The following is a 13049-nucleotide window of genomic DNA, read 5'->3' on the forward strand; positions in this document are numbered from 1 at the left end:
TTACTGCCACTGCTTCAAAAACTGGCAGCTGGAGTAACTTGGCATCAGTGACAAACCAACCTGTCACACCCTCCTGAAGCCAAGGGCTTTCCACCACAGCCAGGAGAGCTTTGGTGACTGACCCCAGGTGCGGAGCAGTTCCTGTGTGGGTCAGCAGGTAAGAGCAAGCAGGCTGAGCTGGAGCTGGAGCAGCGGTCCTTCCTTAGGGGCCAAGCTGGGAGAAAACACATCATCTTCACATTGCTTTGAAAGCCAGGTGAAATCCAACCCTGAGTAATAAAATTTATTTATTGCACCCGAGCAGAAGCCTGCAGTGCAGGACAGTGAGCGTGTACTGATGCTGCCTACAAAACTCTGTTCTGGAAACATTTTATATACACAGTGGTCCATCACCTATAATCTACAGGAAGCACATGCAACATACAGGAGATGTATCCTTTATTTACACCATCTGCAGTGCGCTGGCTACTGGTCTCACTGACACACGCTGAGAAAAAAAAAATAAAATTGCTTTCAGTAGTGCACCTCCTGGTTGCTGGTGGGGCGAAAGAAATTAAAGGAAGTCCAGAGGTAACAGGTGTTGGAGAAGAGTCTGCGCATAGCCCTGTTGCACAGGTCCTTCCCTTACGCCCGTGGAGTCTCCCACGGCCCACGGAGGTGGGTGTGCTGAGCTTTGCCGAGGATGTGCTGGCTGCTGTGTTTTCCTCCCGTTCCCCCCACCTGGAGACAGCCTGCCAAGTGACGGCCCGCCTGCCACGCTGGGAAGATGAGGAGGTAGATCAGACGACAGCGAGAGGAAAAGCAGCAAAGAGCCAGGGGTGGTTAACAGCTGGCCTTGCAAAGCCACACATCTACAGGGTACAAGAACACTGCCACGTACACGTTATCCAAGAGTTTTAACACAATTTATTTTATGCTTAAATAATCAACTAGATCATCCAGTGTTTGTTGTTTTCATACATATGTAATTAGAGCTATTATGAATGCTGTTTCCATATGAATATAATCAACAAATTAAAGTATTTCACCAAAACCCAAATAAAAATGCCCTTTAAAACACAGCAGCCTTAACAACCTAATATTACACTGCTAGGATGATTACAGATGATTGGCTTACTGAAAGATTCTACATCTTATAGCCAGTACACAATACAGTAATAATTTTACAGCGTGCTGCCAGTCTATTAGCTAATAATTTCTCTTCAGTTCATTTAAAAATATCCCAAACTTGTGCTCCTTAGAGCACCAACCCACTTCTAAGCTGCAAGCATTACCCCCGTTATAAAGCGAGAACAGATAGCACCCCCCTCCCCATAATGCAACTACTGTATATGTTATGGGTTTTAGGTCATTTCATTGAAAATTGGCAACAGCAACAAATATTAGATGAAGGGCTTTGTGTTTACAGATAAAATCTTATTTTTCATGTTGCGGTATAGTGTTTGCAAAACTGGAAAAGATTTAATCAAAATAAGGTGAAACACATGCATCAAAATATTAGTACTCTGAAGAAAAATTTTCACAGAACTACAGAATTCCTCATTTTGGGAATCATTTAAATTTGCAGCAGATTTTAAAGATTTTTTTAAAATCAAGCTAGCGTTTTTGCATATACAAACATTATAATTGCTAATATACAAGAATCTGTGAAGATACACCCAGAATATCCCTGTAGGTGCAGCCATTTGAGACACCTAGCCTGCTCAATGCATTTGCAATATTCTGTTTGTGATCAAAAAGGCAGTGCCTTATCAACATTTATTCTATTTTGTTAGAATTTATACAGTGTAATTTATTTACAGCAAAACTATTGATGTTTAAAAAAGAAACAAATAGTGTTTTATACCCTGACAGTTTGGGTCCAAGAAAAATAAGGCGAGCTGTTGTGGATTTTAGTAATTTTAGTGTCTTTCCATGGTTTAACCATTTTGTCTTCGTACATCCCTCTGGCCACAGGAATTTATTTCTTTTGAGATGACATCAAACTGCTTGAAAGAAGCTGTTAACAGCATGGCATCTTGTATATACACTGCATTGGTAACTGCGCTCCCTCCAATCCTGTGAATGAACGTGAATTTCCATGCTCTGTAAATTGGCTCATGCTAAATTAATTTTTTTTTGTTTGTGTGGTTTTTTTTTTGTTTGTGGTTTTTTTTTGTTGTTTTTGCATAAAAACCATGCGGTTAATGTGTGGAAGCAGCAAACACACGCACACTTTTATAGGTGAATGTTTAATTCCTGTTGATTTTTCTTCCATGAGTGTCCCTCTAGAATACTGGCAGTAAAAGTACACAGACCTATGGAAAGAGAAGATAGCACAAATCATTTCAGAATATCTTGTTAGAATCCATTTTGTGCCTTTCCCTGACTAAATGGAAGAGTTCTAATTGGCACTGTGGAATTCTGGAATAGGATAAACCCCACACTTTCTAGGTAGGTAATGACATTAGCTGAGCTCCCAGCATGAAGGGAAAATGCAGCTGCAAATGTCCACGTTGCTCTGACGTGAACTGATTTACAAATATGTTTACAACACGCTGTGTTTCGTCACCCCAGACAAAGCAGCAGCTTGTCAGATCCAGCGATGACAAGGGATGGGTAGGTACTCTCGATGGTGGAAGAAACAGCAGCAGCTCCAGAGCGAGAGCGCTGCTGCTTTCACAGCTCAGTTTTGTTTGCAGCCTGCAAGCCTCCCCGCAGCGGTAGAAAACCTGCACCCCTTGCACATCCACCTCTGCCAGTCGCTCGGGGAACGTGACCGGGAGAGGCAGGAGTGTGGAGTCCTGCCTGTAGGAGGCTTGGGGAAGGATAACATGAGGAAGAGGAGCGGGCTCGTCCATCTCCCGCCTGGCTCTCGTGAGCGGTGCTGAGGAGACGGGGGGCAGCTCCTGCTCCCTCTCCCACCCAGGAAGAGCCACGCGCAGGGGGACAGCGATCTGTTCCACCTGCTCCACAGCGGAGGCAAGAAGCAAAAGTACCAACACCCTGGCGGGGTGAGAGGGAGCTGGAAGGCCCACGGGCTCCCCAGCACCTGCGTACGGGGAGGCCTGCCCGGGGGGGCCTGGCTCAGGGAGGCCTGGCTCAGGGAGGCCTGGTTTAGGGAGGCCTGGCTTAGGAAGGCCTGGCTCAGGGAGGCCTGGTTGGGAGCGCAGCTGGCACAGCGCCTGCAGGACTCAGGCTGGCACGGACAGGCCTGTTTACTAATCAGGTCACAGGTCCAGGCGCATTCCCCAGGAGTGCTCGCACTCTCCTTCTACGCTAAAACAATCCGTCCTTGTCCACATCTACGGCTATCATAAATCTACCCCGGTGCTTAAAGCCACCTCTTCACACTGCAGCAGTCACGCCTGCTCGCACAGAGCCACCCTGCAGAACTGCACGCAAAAGTTCTTGGCTTTTCCTTTCGCCCTGTACTTTGCAACTGGTTTATCTGCAATGGTGACACAGACATTTTTACAGCAAAACCTAGCTAACGCTGTCATTTTTTTCAAACATCCAAAGGAAAAGCAACACTTCTACCTCCTAAACAGGATTTTTTTGGTCTTTTGTAATCAAGAAACAAACTGGCTTTCTATTGGAATCCCCTGTCTGTGCAAATGCATCCAACTTCTGCATTCGAAAAAAATGTTTTCAGTAGACTCTTGACTGGGCTAACAATACTTAAGGCACATTTGGTCATGATTATTATATCAAAGTTTGGACCAGAGAGATTCAACCTAAGGGACAAAGGTTTATTATCTGAGGAAGACTCTCTGAGTTCTTCAGGGGCTCTAGCACGGAAGAGTTGCCTACTGCAAATCACAGGAGAAATGCATCAGCAGTCAGGGAGCAAATCTGGTTCTGAGGAACTCAGGCTCTGGCTTTCTGAAGGTCAGAACACATTTCATAGGCTAAGCAAGGACCGCCTTATTAATGCAGTTTGATTTTAAAATGATGTGTTTCTCCCTTTTCCCCAGTGGGTGTTGCATCACACTTGTATGCCAGCAGGCTCTCTATCTGCACTGTTTATGGGGTTCAATGCCCCATCTTGCCTTCAAATTCACAAATTTCCTTTGGTTTCCCCCTGTAGACTGACAGCGGAGAAGCACAGGAGCCAACCTGGGACACAATTCCATGCAAGCAGTGCTATCCCTTTGGCATGCTTTCCTCCCGTATCCTTGAGCCCCATGAAGGAGAAAAGCGTGTCAAAAGAATCGCCTCCCTTTTCAAGACGTTAAATATTTTATGAGTATGCTGAGCAGCAAGCCACATGAAGCAGTATTATTCTATTAGCAGACGTGGGAGGGCTCTCAATAAAAGCAGGAACTGAGCGGTTGTGCTAGGTGGCCGCAGTAGGTGCTTACCAGATGCTGACAGCACGCCAGTCACCCTGCAGAGCTCACTCCTGAGGGCTGGATGCCGTAAGCCCCCAGCTAGATCCCACACTCCGAGCACGCCCAGAGAGCCCGCGTGGCCAGGTGGCTCTTGGGGCTCCCTTACACTGCGGCAGTCGGAAGGGACTAGTGACCCAGGAGAGAGCCCGCTTCTGTCCTTTACTCCACATCGTTATCCCGTGTGTTTTACAGGTCCTGTTTATCCTAAATCCTACAGCCAATCCTATACCAGGTGTATAGGAAAAGGATAACATAGAGACTTAACATAATCTGTTCCTCTGCCCAATTCCTAAAACCCACCAAAGCTGAGAAAGGTTCTGGGTAGAAACAAAAGACACGAACATGGAAAACTCATGAACTTGAATCCGTGGCTGACTGGCCAGCACTGACAGACACAGCCTGGCTCCTCCTGGACTTACAGGCCCTGGTGACTATAGCTGCCTGATCGAGGCAGAGCAGCTTCTGGCTTCACAGTGCTCCGGCACGCCGTTACGGAGCCCCTGCAAGGGTGTCTTAGTCTGTGCGTTTGGTTTTAGTTTGGGAAGCCCTTATACTGTCAGCTGTTGGTTTGTTACAATCGTTAAGGCTGGATCAATAAAATTCGCAAGAAACAGCTGGTAAGGATTATTTGCTGGCAAATACTGAGACACTTCACTGGCTCTTACAAGGACTTTGACTTGCATAACTGCCCTCAGATCACATGCCCAACAGCAGAAGCAGCCTTTCACTCCCAGTAAGTTTACTTGTGTACAGCTCCTTCACTAATTGTGTTTAAGTTTAGGAGGAGAAAAACGCCATGGATTACAAACACCAGATTTTGTAGAACTCCCCAAAATCTTATACGTGCCTCAGTATTGCTTTGCTTTATGTTCCAAGAAGTAAAGCTCAGTTGGTCTACATGAACTCAAGGTCATTTTCTGCTTACAAGATCAAGGGCCATCTATTCAGCTCTGCAGCGCAAAAGCAACGACAAGGTAGCAGAGGCAAGCCATTGCGCAGCCCAGGTGCTGGCCCCCGTGCTGCCCAGTGCTGTGCTGGCAGAAGGCTTTAGCGAAGGAAGAAAATTGATCACACTGACCGTTCAGTGGTTGGCTTTCAACTTTCACGAGTAACTTTTCTTCTCCACATGTCTGACTTCTTTCTTTGTCTTAACTTTATAAGCTTCCCCCTGCTTTAAAGAAAAAAAGTATAAACATTAACATGGTCTGCAGAGAGCGCTCATAATTATAAACCTGCTTCCAAAACAGGCTCCACATTTTGCTGTAACAGGATAAGTAAAAAGCAGTTAAATCACATTAACGCTTCTTTTCAAAGATACACACGATCTGCTTATCCACTCTGCTGAGCTGCAAAAGCACAGGCCTGAAATATCATCTTCATGTAGAAAACACAGGTCTACAATTTCAGCACGACCCCTGGGCTGGAGCGCTCAACTGGCAGCCCTTGGCAGAGCCCCTGCCATCAACCACAGAGGGATTCAGCACTGTCACCACCAAGAAAAAATCCCCTTTCTACCCGGCCTCGCAGGTCAGCCGGGCCTGGCGGACGTTTCCAACAGCACAGGCCATGGCTGCTCTTATGATGTTTCACAACGTCTGTGCTTTAAAGTGAGCAGGTTAGTAACGGAATAAAGGGAGGTGGAAGAAAGCCAGCAAAAAACACTGAAGCAGCGCAGAAGTAAAACCAGTGACAGTGACAAGCAGTGCAGGTTTCAGTGTCTTTAAAACAGCAAACCCCAAAATAAAGTTCATCTTTGCTCATTAGAAGTAGCTCGATAATCATCTAAAAATAAATACTCCAGTAATCACAAGCCTCATTCACATCAGAGAAAGGCATCTGTTTGTGTGGTTATCGGCAGAATTTACCCCTCGGGTGATCTGCACCGATGTATTTGTAACTATTTGTAGTTTCCGACTAATCTAATCTGGTGCAGCAAATTGAAAATGTTTCCCTTTTGCTGGTCAGGGTTTACTTTTTCCCTGATAAAGGGACTATGAAAAAGGGGATGGAAGTATGTTTGTTTCAACTACCCCTCCCTTTTTTTTTTTTTTTTTTGTCTTTCTTTAATACCACCAGATAAAGAGTATTTGTTATCTTTCTTTGTTTCTGAATCTGTTTTCACTCAGACAAAAATTCCATTAACCCCAATGATAACTTCACCGGAGACCTCCTGAGGCTATGTGCTGGGGAAAGCTTCCTGGGAGCCATCTGTCTCCAGAGGTGCTGCCCATTCCCCCCAGGCCCCCTTGGGACAGAGCACAGCTGGAGGCACAGCCTGCCCGTGCCTGCCCGCACCCCCAGAGCCCCCTGCAAGAGGGGCTGGGGCGTGCAGGGGCACAACAGCTCTGCCCTTCCGCTGCCCTCCTTTCTGTTTGGGTGTGCTGAAGCTGGGCACGCTCCAGCCCTGCAGAAGGGCTTCCAATTTTAATTGCCGGGTAGAAAATCCTGCTTTGGTGCTTGCTTGCAAAGGAACCTGGGTACGTTCACATTCCCCTGGACCCTGCAAACCCGCAGTCACCGGCACAGGGGCAGGTGGGAGAGGCCGGCGGGCACCAGACTGTGGCTCCTTCCTTTGGGCTGCTGCCAAAGGAACACACTACACCTACGGATGTAAGGCACCAATTCTGCAGGGCTTAACCAAACCCACAGACCCGGCTCAACTCGATGGCCAAAACAGGCCCCAGACCTGTGGTTTAAGCCTGCTGCATGTTAAACAGAAGCAGACCTTAATGCCTCTGCGCCCAGAGAATTCAGCTCAGCCCCCTTGACACAGCCCCTGCCCGCACACAGCACACAGGGAGACAGACCCCTGCCCAGCTACCCAAACGCACAGCTTGTCAACACCCACACCAGCACGCTTTGCCAAGGCTTCTTGTTAAATGCAAACCTCCAGCCCTTAAGCAACACTTTCTAGCAGTCAACACAACCCTCTGCGTCTACTGTTATTTCCTGGCAGTCCCCGTGCCATTACCATTTCACCAGCTTTCCTCTCATGGGGGATAACAACGCGTCTCACTACCTTCCGGGTGATCTGTGGGAGCAATACATGAAAAGTATCGTTTGGTTTTTTTTCCCTAAATTCTAAAGGGAGAAAGTATGTTAAAAGAAGTTACTTGAATGCAAAGACTCAGAGCAGTGATGTAATTCATGATTACTTTTCTTGTGATGACGTTGCCTTCTTCGTCGGTAAACTGTTCCTCTGTTACAGATTCACCAGGAATGTTTTTTGCTTCCTCACCCTAAAGAACGTGTTATAAGATTAGCAATATAGCCTATATTCTGCCAAACCCACACATATTTCCACACCAATCCAAGCAACAAGCACATGTTAGCTTCAACTTTATGTAACAGTTTGCTTTATGTCACACAAATAGTATGGAAGCCTTGCTCATTTAGCATGCCAATACCTGTGTATTTATTCTACGGAATGTGTCCTTAAAGCCTGTAAGTGAGCTTCTAGAACATTGCTCTTAGTAACTAATTCATGACATGAAGCTCTCTGGGCAACAAATCATCTTGCAGTCAGTCTGAATCCTATGAGATGGAGGCACAAATTCATGATGATATAATCTCCAAGCAGACATCCATTAGCTTTCCACAGCTTCTCAGTGCCCAGCACACACAGAAACACCGTCCAGCACCATAATAAGGTGAGGGAATTTCGGGGTTTAAAAAAAAAGACAGCTCTGCCTATAGCTTGCTAAACACAAGATCTTAAACACACGCACAAAAGACAAGACTCCTCAACATTTACAAAATGGAGAAAGGTATCTTACATGCCACTCGGGGTGGTAACTCGAGGTGGGCAGCACTCCAGCCATCCCTCCTTGTAGTACCAGCAATTTATAGGAGCGGCGTAAATAAACGTAAAAGCAGTCTCCTAACTGCTATGCTAGTGACTTAATGCAGGAATTATTGCTCGAGTTATAACTAAATGACATTACTTTTGAGTTTAAGACTAGCTGGCCATCATGAACTTATGTTCCAGAAGAACTTTAACAAGTTTACCTCATAAAGCCACATTTCCAAGCATGGTGCTGAAGCAAGCACTGCATTGATTTCTTCAAAAATATCCATCATCTGTGCTTATTTATTTAATATAAATAAAACAAACATAATCATAATGTAGCTGGCCTACATATGAAAAATTTATACAAGTGAATGAATAACCCTTTAAACGAACATACAAAAAAAAATCCTTAAAACTTTTCCTTCTCCCCTCACCCTCAACCCACTAATGGCAACTAGGGGGAGGAAGCAGAAAGAAACACCGTATAAAACATGTTCTATCAATATTAACAACACAATAGTATTTGAAATGTGATTATTACAGCCCAACATCAAGCCTTTATAATGCTTCCACATACCAAGCAGCACAGAGCAAATATAATTCCTATTTACTGTGGTCTATATGCCACATAGTTGTCTACATAAGCTCCTGGCACTGCTCTATAATGAACAAATACAGTGATGCTATGTTTGGTTTTTTTAAACTGTTTTCCCTACAAACCCAGCTTTTTGAATACATACATTATAACATTAGGTTTGTATGCTATTTCCAAGCTCTAAACCAAATAAACCTTTCCTTTTGTTTGCAAGCCATTTGCAGTCTTTTTCTACAGCCAAGCTTTTCCATTTCCCTGGCTTTAGAGGGCCGGCAGCAGGCAGAAGCCAGAGGGGAGTACTGAGGAGCAGAGCACAGCTCTGCCGCTAACCGAGCCCCCGCTCAGCGTTTGGCATTATTCAGAAGCGCAGAATTTTTGCTTATTTCACATTGAAAGCTGTACTGAAATCTCCACTTGATAATTAGGTAATTAAACCGTTTCAGCCATTTTACACGCCGTTTCCCCCATGCTTTCACAGGCCATATATAAACTGCAAAACCTGTTGAACTTTGATGCTTCAGGAAGCATCACTGAGAGCAGGGCAGGCTCCAGCCAGGCGGGCGTCGCTGCACAGGGACCTGAGGATGAGGTCCTGTGTCTGAAGGACCTGGCTGAGTCCCCAGGCCTGGGAATGGTGCCATCCCCACAAGAAGCAGCAGAACCAAGGGCTGCTGAAGGCTTTAGATGAAGCCTGGGATGGGCCCATACAATTCATTCCCCAGAAGGGCTCTGCTGATGGGTCACAAGAAGGAAAAATTATATACCTGCCTAAGCAGCGATGTCAGGCTAAGCATAGGAGGAGGGAAGTAAGAGGCTGGCCCCCGCAGCGTGCGGGGCCCCAACGACAGCAGCCTGCTCCTTCCTTTCTCACGAGCAAGACAGCAGAAATGAGAACAGCACGGGCACTGCTGTTGCGGCAGGGTGGTGATGGCTGGGTAAAGGTTTTGGGAACTGAAACCTGTGGGGTTTCCTAGCCACAACAAAATGGGGGGAAATACTGATTCTGGAGACTTAATACTTTCATCAGAAGCACAGCAGATGGAGAATTAGCCGCACAGTTCCTTTCCTGGCCTCCCACCCATGGGCTCAGAGACTCCCCAGTGGGCTCCTGCGCAGTGCCCTAAGGGACAGGAGGGAACCCTGGCCCGGCCATCCCTCCCACCCCATGGAGCACAGAGGTATGGAGAGGTTCCCTCTCATGAACAGGATCTCCAAAGCCACTATAATAAAACCCATGAAAACCAGAAGCAAAGGTCACCAGGCTTCCTGGCAGGCCAACACTGAGACATGTACAGGTCCCTTCACTCCTTACTGCTGCTATGAGCAAGGCTGTGCCTTAGAACAAGTTAGTTAGAATTACTGCGTTCAGCTTTAAAATGAAATACGTATTGATGCATCAAAAGACATCTCTTGGAAGAAAATGCAGCTTTAAAGGTATGGTAAATCTTGTTTTTTAATTAGCTACATGCTCCTTTAAGCACAGTTTAAGGATAAATGCTGTAAATACTCAGCAGTCAGCACGCATGAAATCCAGCTTTCACAACTCTCTTGCTGGTGGGTAGTTAAACAAATTGCAGGAGGGCTCACAATTGGCAGGAGGCAGATCTGATTTACTGATGTTTCTAATCCTATGCAGTTATAAAGATGGATGTTTGCTAGGAAAAAAAACAAAACACCAAACCCTTACCCACTGGCAGTTTTACTTGTCAGATCTCAAACCACCTTTGGGTTAGAATGGCACGTTACATGACCTTGTCAACAAAAGCTGTTTTTAAACACAAAGCTGGTGCATCTGCGTCACCGCTAAAGAATAAAATTCTTTCTGCTGCATCATACTTATGTGGGCTTCATTTTACCCTTGACCAGTCAAAATCACTGTCACAATACCAAGAGCTTTAGAAAGGCAGGGAGACAACTTAATACCGCGATTACTGGAAGCTCGGTTATATCCCTGGGACTAAACCATACAAAGGCTGCAGTCTGCAAGCCTCAGCCCCAGAACATGCCAGGAAGCTTTGCAAAGCAGAGTGCTTTAATGTCACCCTGCTCGCTGGAGTGTAGACCTGCCAAAACCAGCTGGTATCCTCTCTCCGCTGCTCTCCAGGGCAGGAGAAGCAAAGAGCAGCTTCCTCAAAGTCTTCCACCAGCTCCACTGATTTTCTTAACAGTTATTTGCAGATCATGGGTGTTCCCAGGGACCTCCAGATAAATGGAGTTATACAGTCGGTGCTGCAGTATTGTGCCAAAGTTCACTGCAGATTTGTCAGAGCTCTGGTTTTCTTTCATGTTTGTTTTGTTACTAGAGGGATAATAGTCCCTTTTATTCCTCCTATACATCTAGTGTTGTTGTAACAGCGGAGAAAAAAAGGTGCGGTTGGATGTCTCTTACCCACACAGATAAAAAAGGAATTCAAAAGCAGACGGAAATAAGCAAGATAGAAAGATCCTAAACATTTCATTTCACCCAAGACCAGAGGCAATGCTGCAGTGGGAACAGGAGCTGTACAGACCGCTCAGACCTCTTCTCTTACTGGCCTAAGCCACCACCAAGACATAATCCTTTCAGTCCTGAGATCACATTCTTGTAATGCATAAACAGCAGCTGCGCCTCGGTCTCCTTGGGGTCTCAAGCCTCTGTGGCAGTGGCAGTAGAAACAAACATCTTTCATTAAGGTCATTTTCATTAGCAAGTTCTGCCTACTCAGGGAGACCTTGTTAATCAGATGCCACAACTCTCTGCCTGTGCTGACTCTGTACTTGCTTGTTTGCAGATGTATTGCTAAAGCCATAGCGGGGAAAAAAAAAACAAACCAACCCAGCAAACCAACAGGCAAGCCAAGGAGACCTGAAAGGAAATGGTGCTGCAAATGGGGCAAAATACAGTCCAGTACTGGGAGCGGAGTCATAGGTCTGGTCGCCTGTTGCGTGCAGGCCAACATGACGAAGAGCCATTATAACAGCACTTGTAGTCTGGGCTTTAGTTTACCTCTGTGTTGTCTTACTTAGGCTGGCAGCCCTGACCCTGCCGGTCCCTCCTGGCACTTAGGGAGCAGCTCTCCCAGCCCGGCGGGGACTGCAGCGGAGAGCTCGGCTGCCCCCAGCCGAGTACACAACGGGAAATGCTTCCCATGGGCCTTACGTGGGGCGCAGGCCCTTAGTTCTTCTCACCGACAGGATGGCCACAGTTTCGTTTTCCAGAAATAAGTTTCCTCTGAATAATAAGATCATGAATGTTGTTGGTTCTAGTTTTGACTGACTGCTGCTCAGGCTTCCCGTGCCACTCCTCCAGTGCAGGCTGAACCAAAACCTCCACACTCAGTAATGGGGGGTTTCATGGGCAAAACACATGGAGGGAGACAAATAAATCTTTAATAAAAATTGGCAAGAAATAACAAAAGTACAAGATACAAAATGACATCAGATTTGAATAACCCCTGCTTAGAAATCTGTTTTATTTTCCATTACAAAATTCTACCATAAACCTTTTGGCAAGAATCTCACTAAACAGTTTTTGCCAAAAATTTGTACCCATGAAAGATTTAACAACCTCTGAAAAAGCATAAAAAATTAGACACTGATTTCTGTCATGACTGAATAAAAGGAGCTTTGGATCAGGCTCTGAATGTGCACATTGTGGCAGCACTCTTATTTTTCCCTTGTGTGCTAATTGCTCGCATTCCTGCGTTACCATAAACCCCCTTTTTTTTTTTTTTTTTTGCAATGCCCAGTCCCATCAATCCGCCATGTGAACAGAAGAGGGGAAAGGAAGCAAAAACAAAAACATCTGCACTACCTTGAGGTTAGAATACGATCCTATTACATGTGGAAATGGGCATCAGTCCTTGCTTGTCTGGTTTTATGGGCTCAGCCCTCTGAAGTGCTAAATCCCATGGGAATGTGCTTCAGAGTGCTGAACACTTGACAGGACTCAGCTCTCGGACTGCTGGGAAAATACCTCCGGGGGAGAGAAAAGCCTTTCTCCATATTTGGGCCAGGACAGAGAACTAAGGTAGCAGTTAAACGGAAATAATAGTGTTAGCAATAATGCAGAACGGCACTGAAAGGGAAAAACAAGTTGGGAAAGAAGAACAAAGGTAATGAAGCCATTCAGCCCTGACGGTAGCTGTGGAGGCACAGAGCAAAGCCTTTTTTTTTTTCCACAGGACTCAATTTATCCTCAAGGTTTTGGCATCACCAAACTTTATCCCTGCAGGCTATGCCAGTACATCTCTTGCTTCTACTGCAGCACAGAGGCAGTAATGAATATAGGCTGCGGTGAAACAAGGCAGCT

The 13049-nt window shown here is 45.9% G+C and overlaps 1 protein-coding gene across 24 annotated transcripts in view; it reads right to left on the reverse strand.

Annotated features, from left to right (window-relative positions):
- Positions 1-886: 886 nt before the first annotated feature.
- ANK3 (ankyrin 3) overlaps positions 887-13049 on the reverse strand; it is a 308020-nt gene continuing 295857 nt past the window's right edge. For 23 of the 24 annotated variants that reach the window (XM_026851817.1, XM_026851825.1, XM_026851824.1 and 20 more), the window contains 2 exons: positions 5452-5544; positions 887-2297 (listed from right to left, as the gene is read on the reverse strand). In XM_026851817.1, coding sequence (XP_026707618.1) covers positions 5476-5544 — 69 coding nt within the window. In that variant the 3' untranslated portion in view covers positions 887-2297; positions 5452-5475. The remainder of the gene's footprint in view (positions 2298-5451; positions 5545-13049) is intronic. The other variant, XM_026851811.1, reaches the window with a different exon arrangement.

This window comes from Athene cunicularia (genome assembly GCF_003259725.1).
Source record: "Athene cunicularia isolate RWA chromosome 6 unlocalized genomic scaffold, athCun1 chr6_part2, whole genome shotgun sequence".
Lineage (NCBI taxonomy): Eukaryota > Metazoa > Chordata > Aves > Strigiformes > Strigidae > Athene > Athene cunicularia.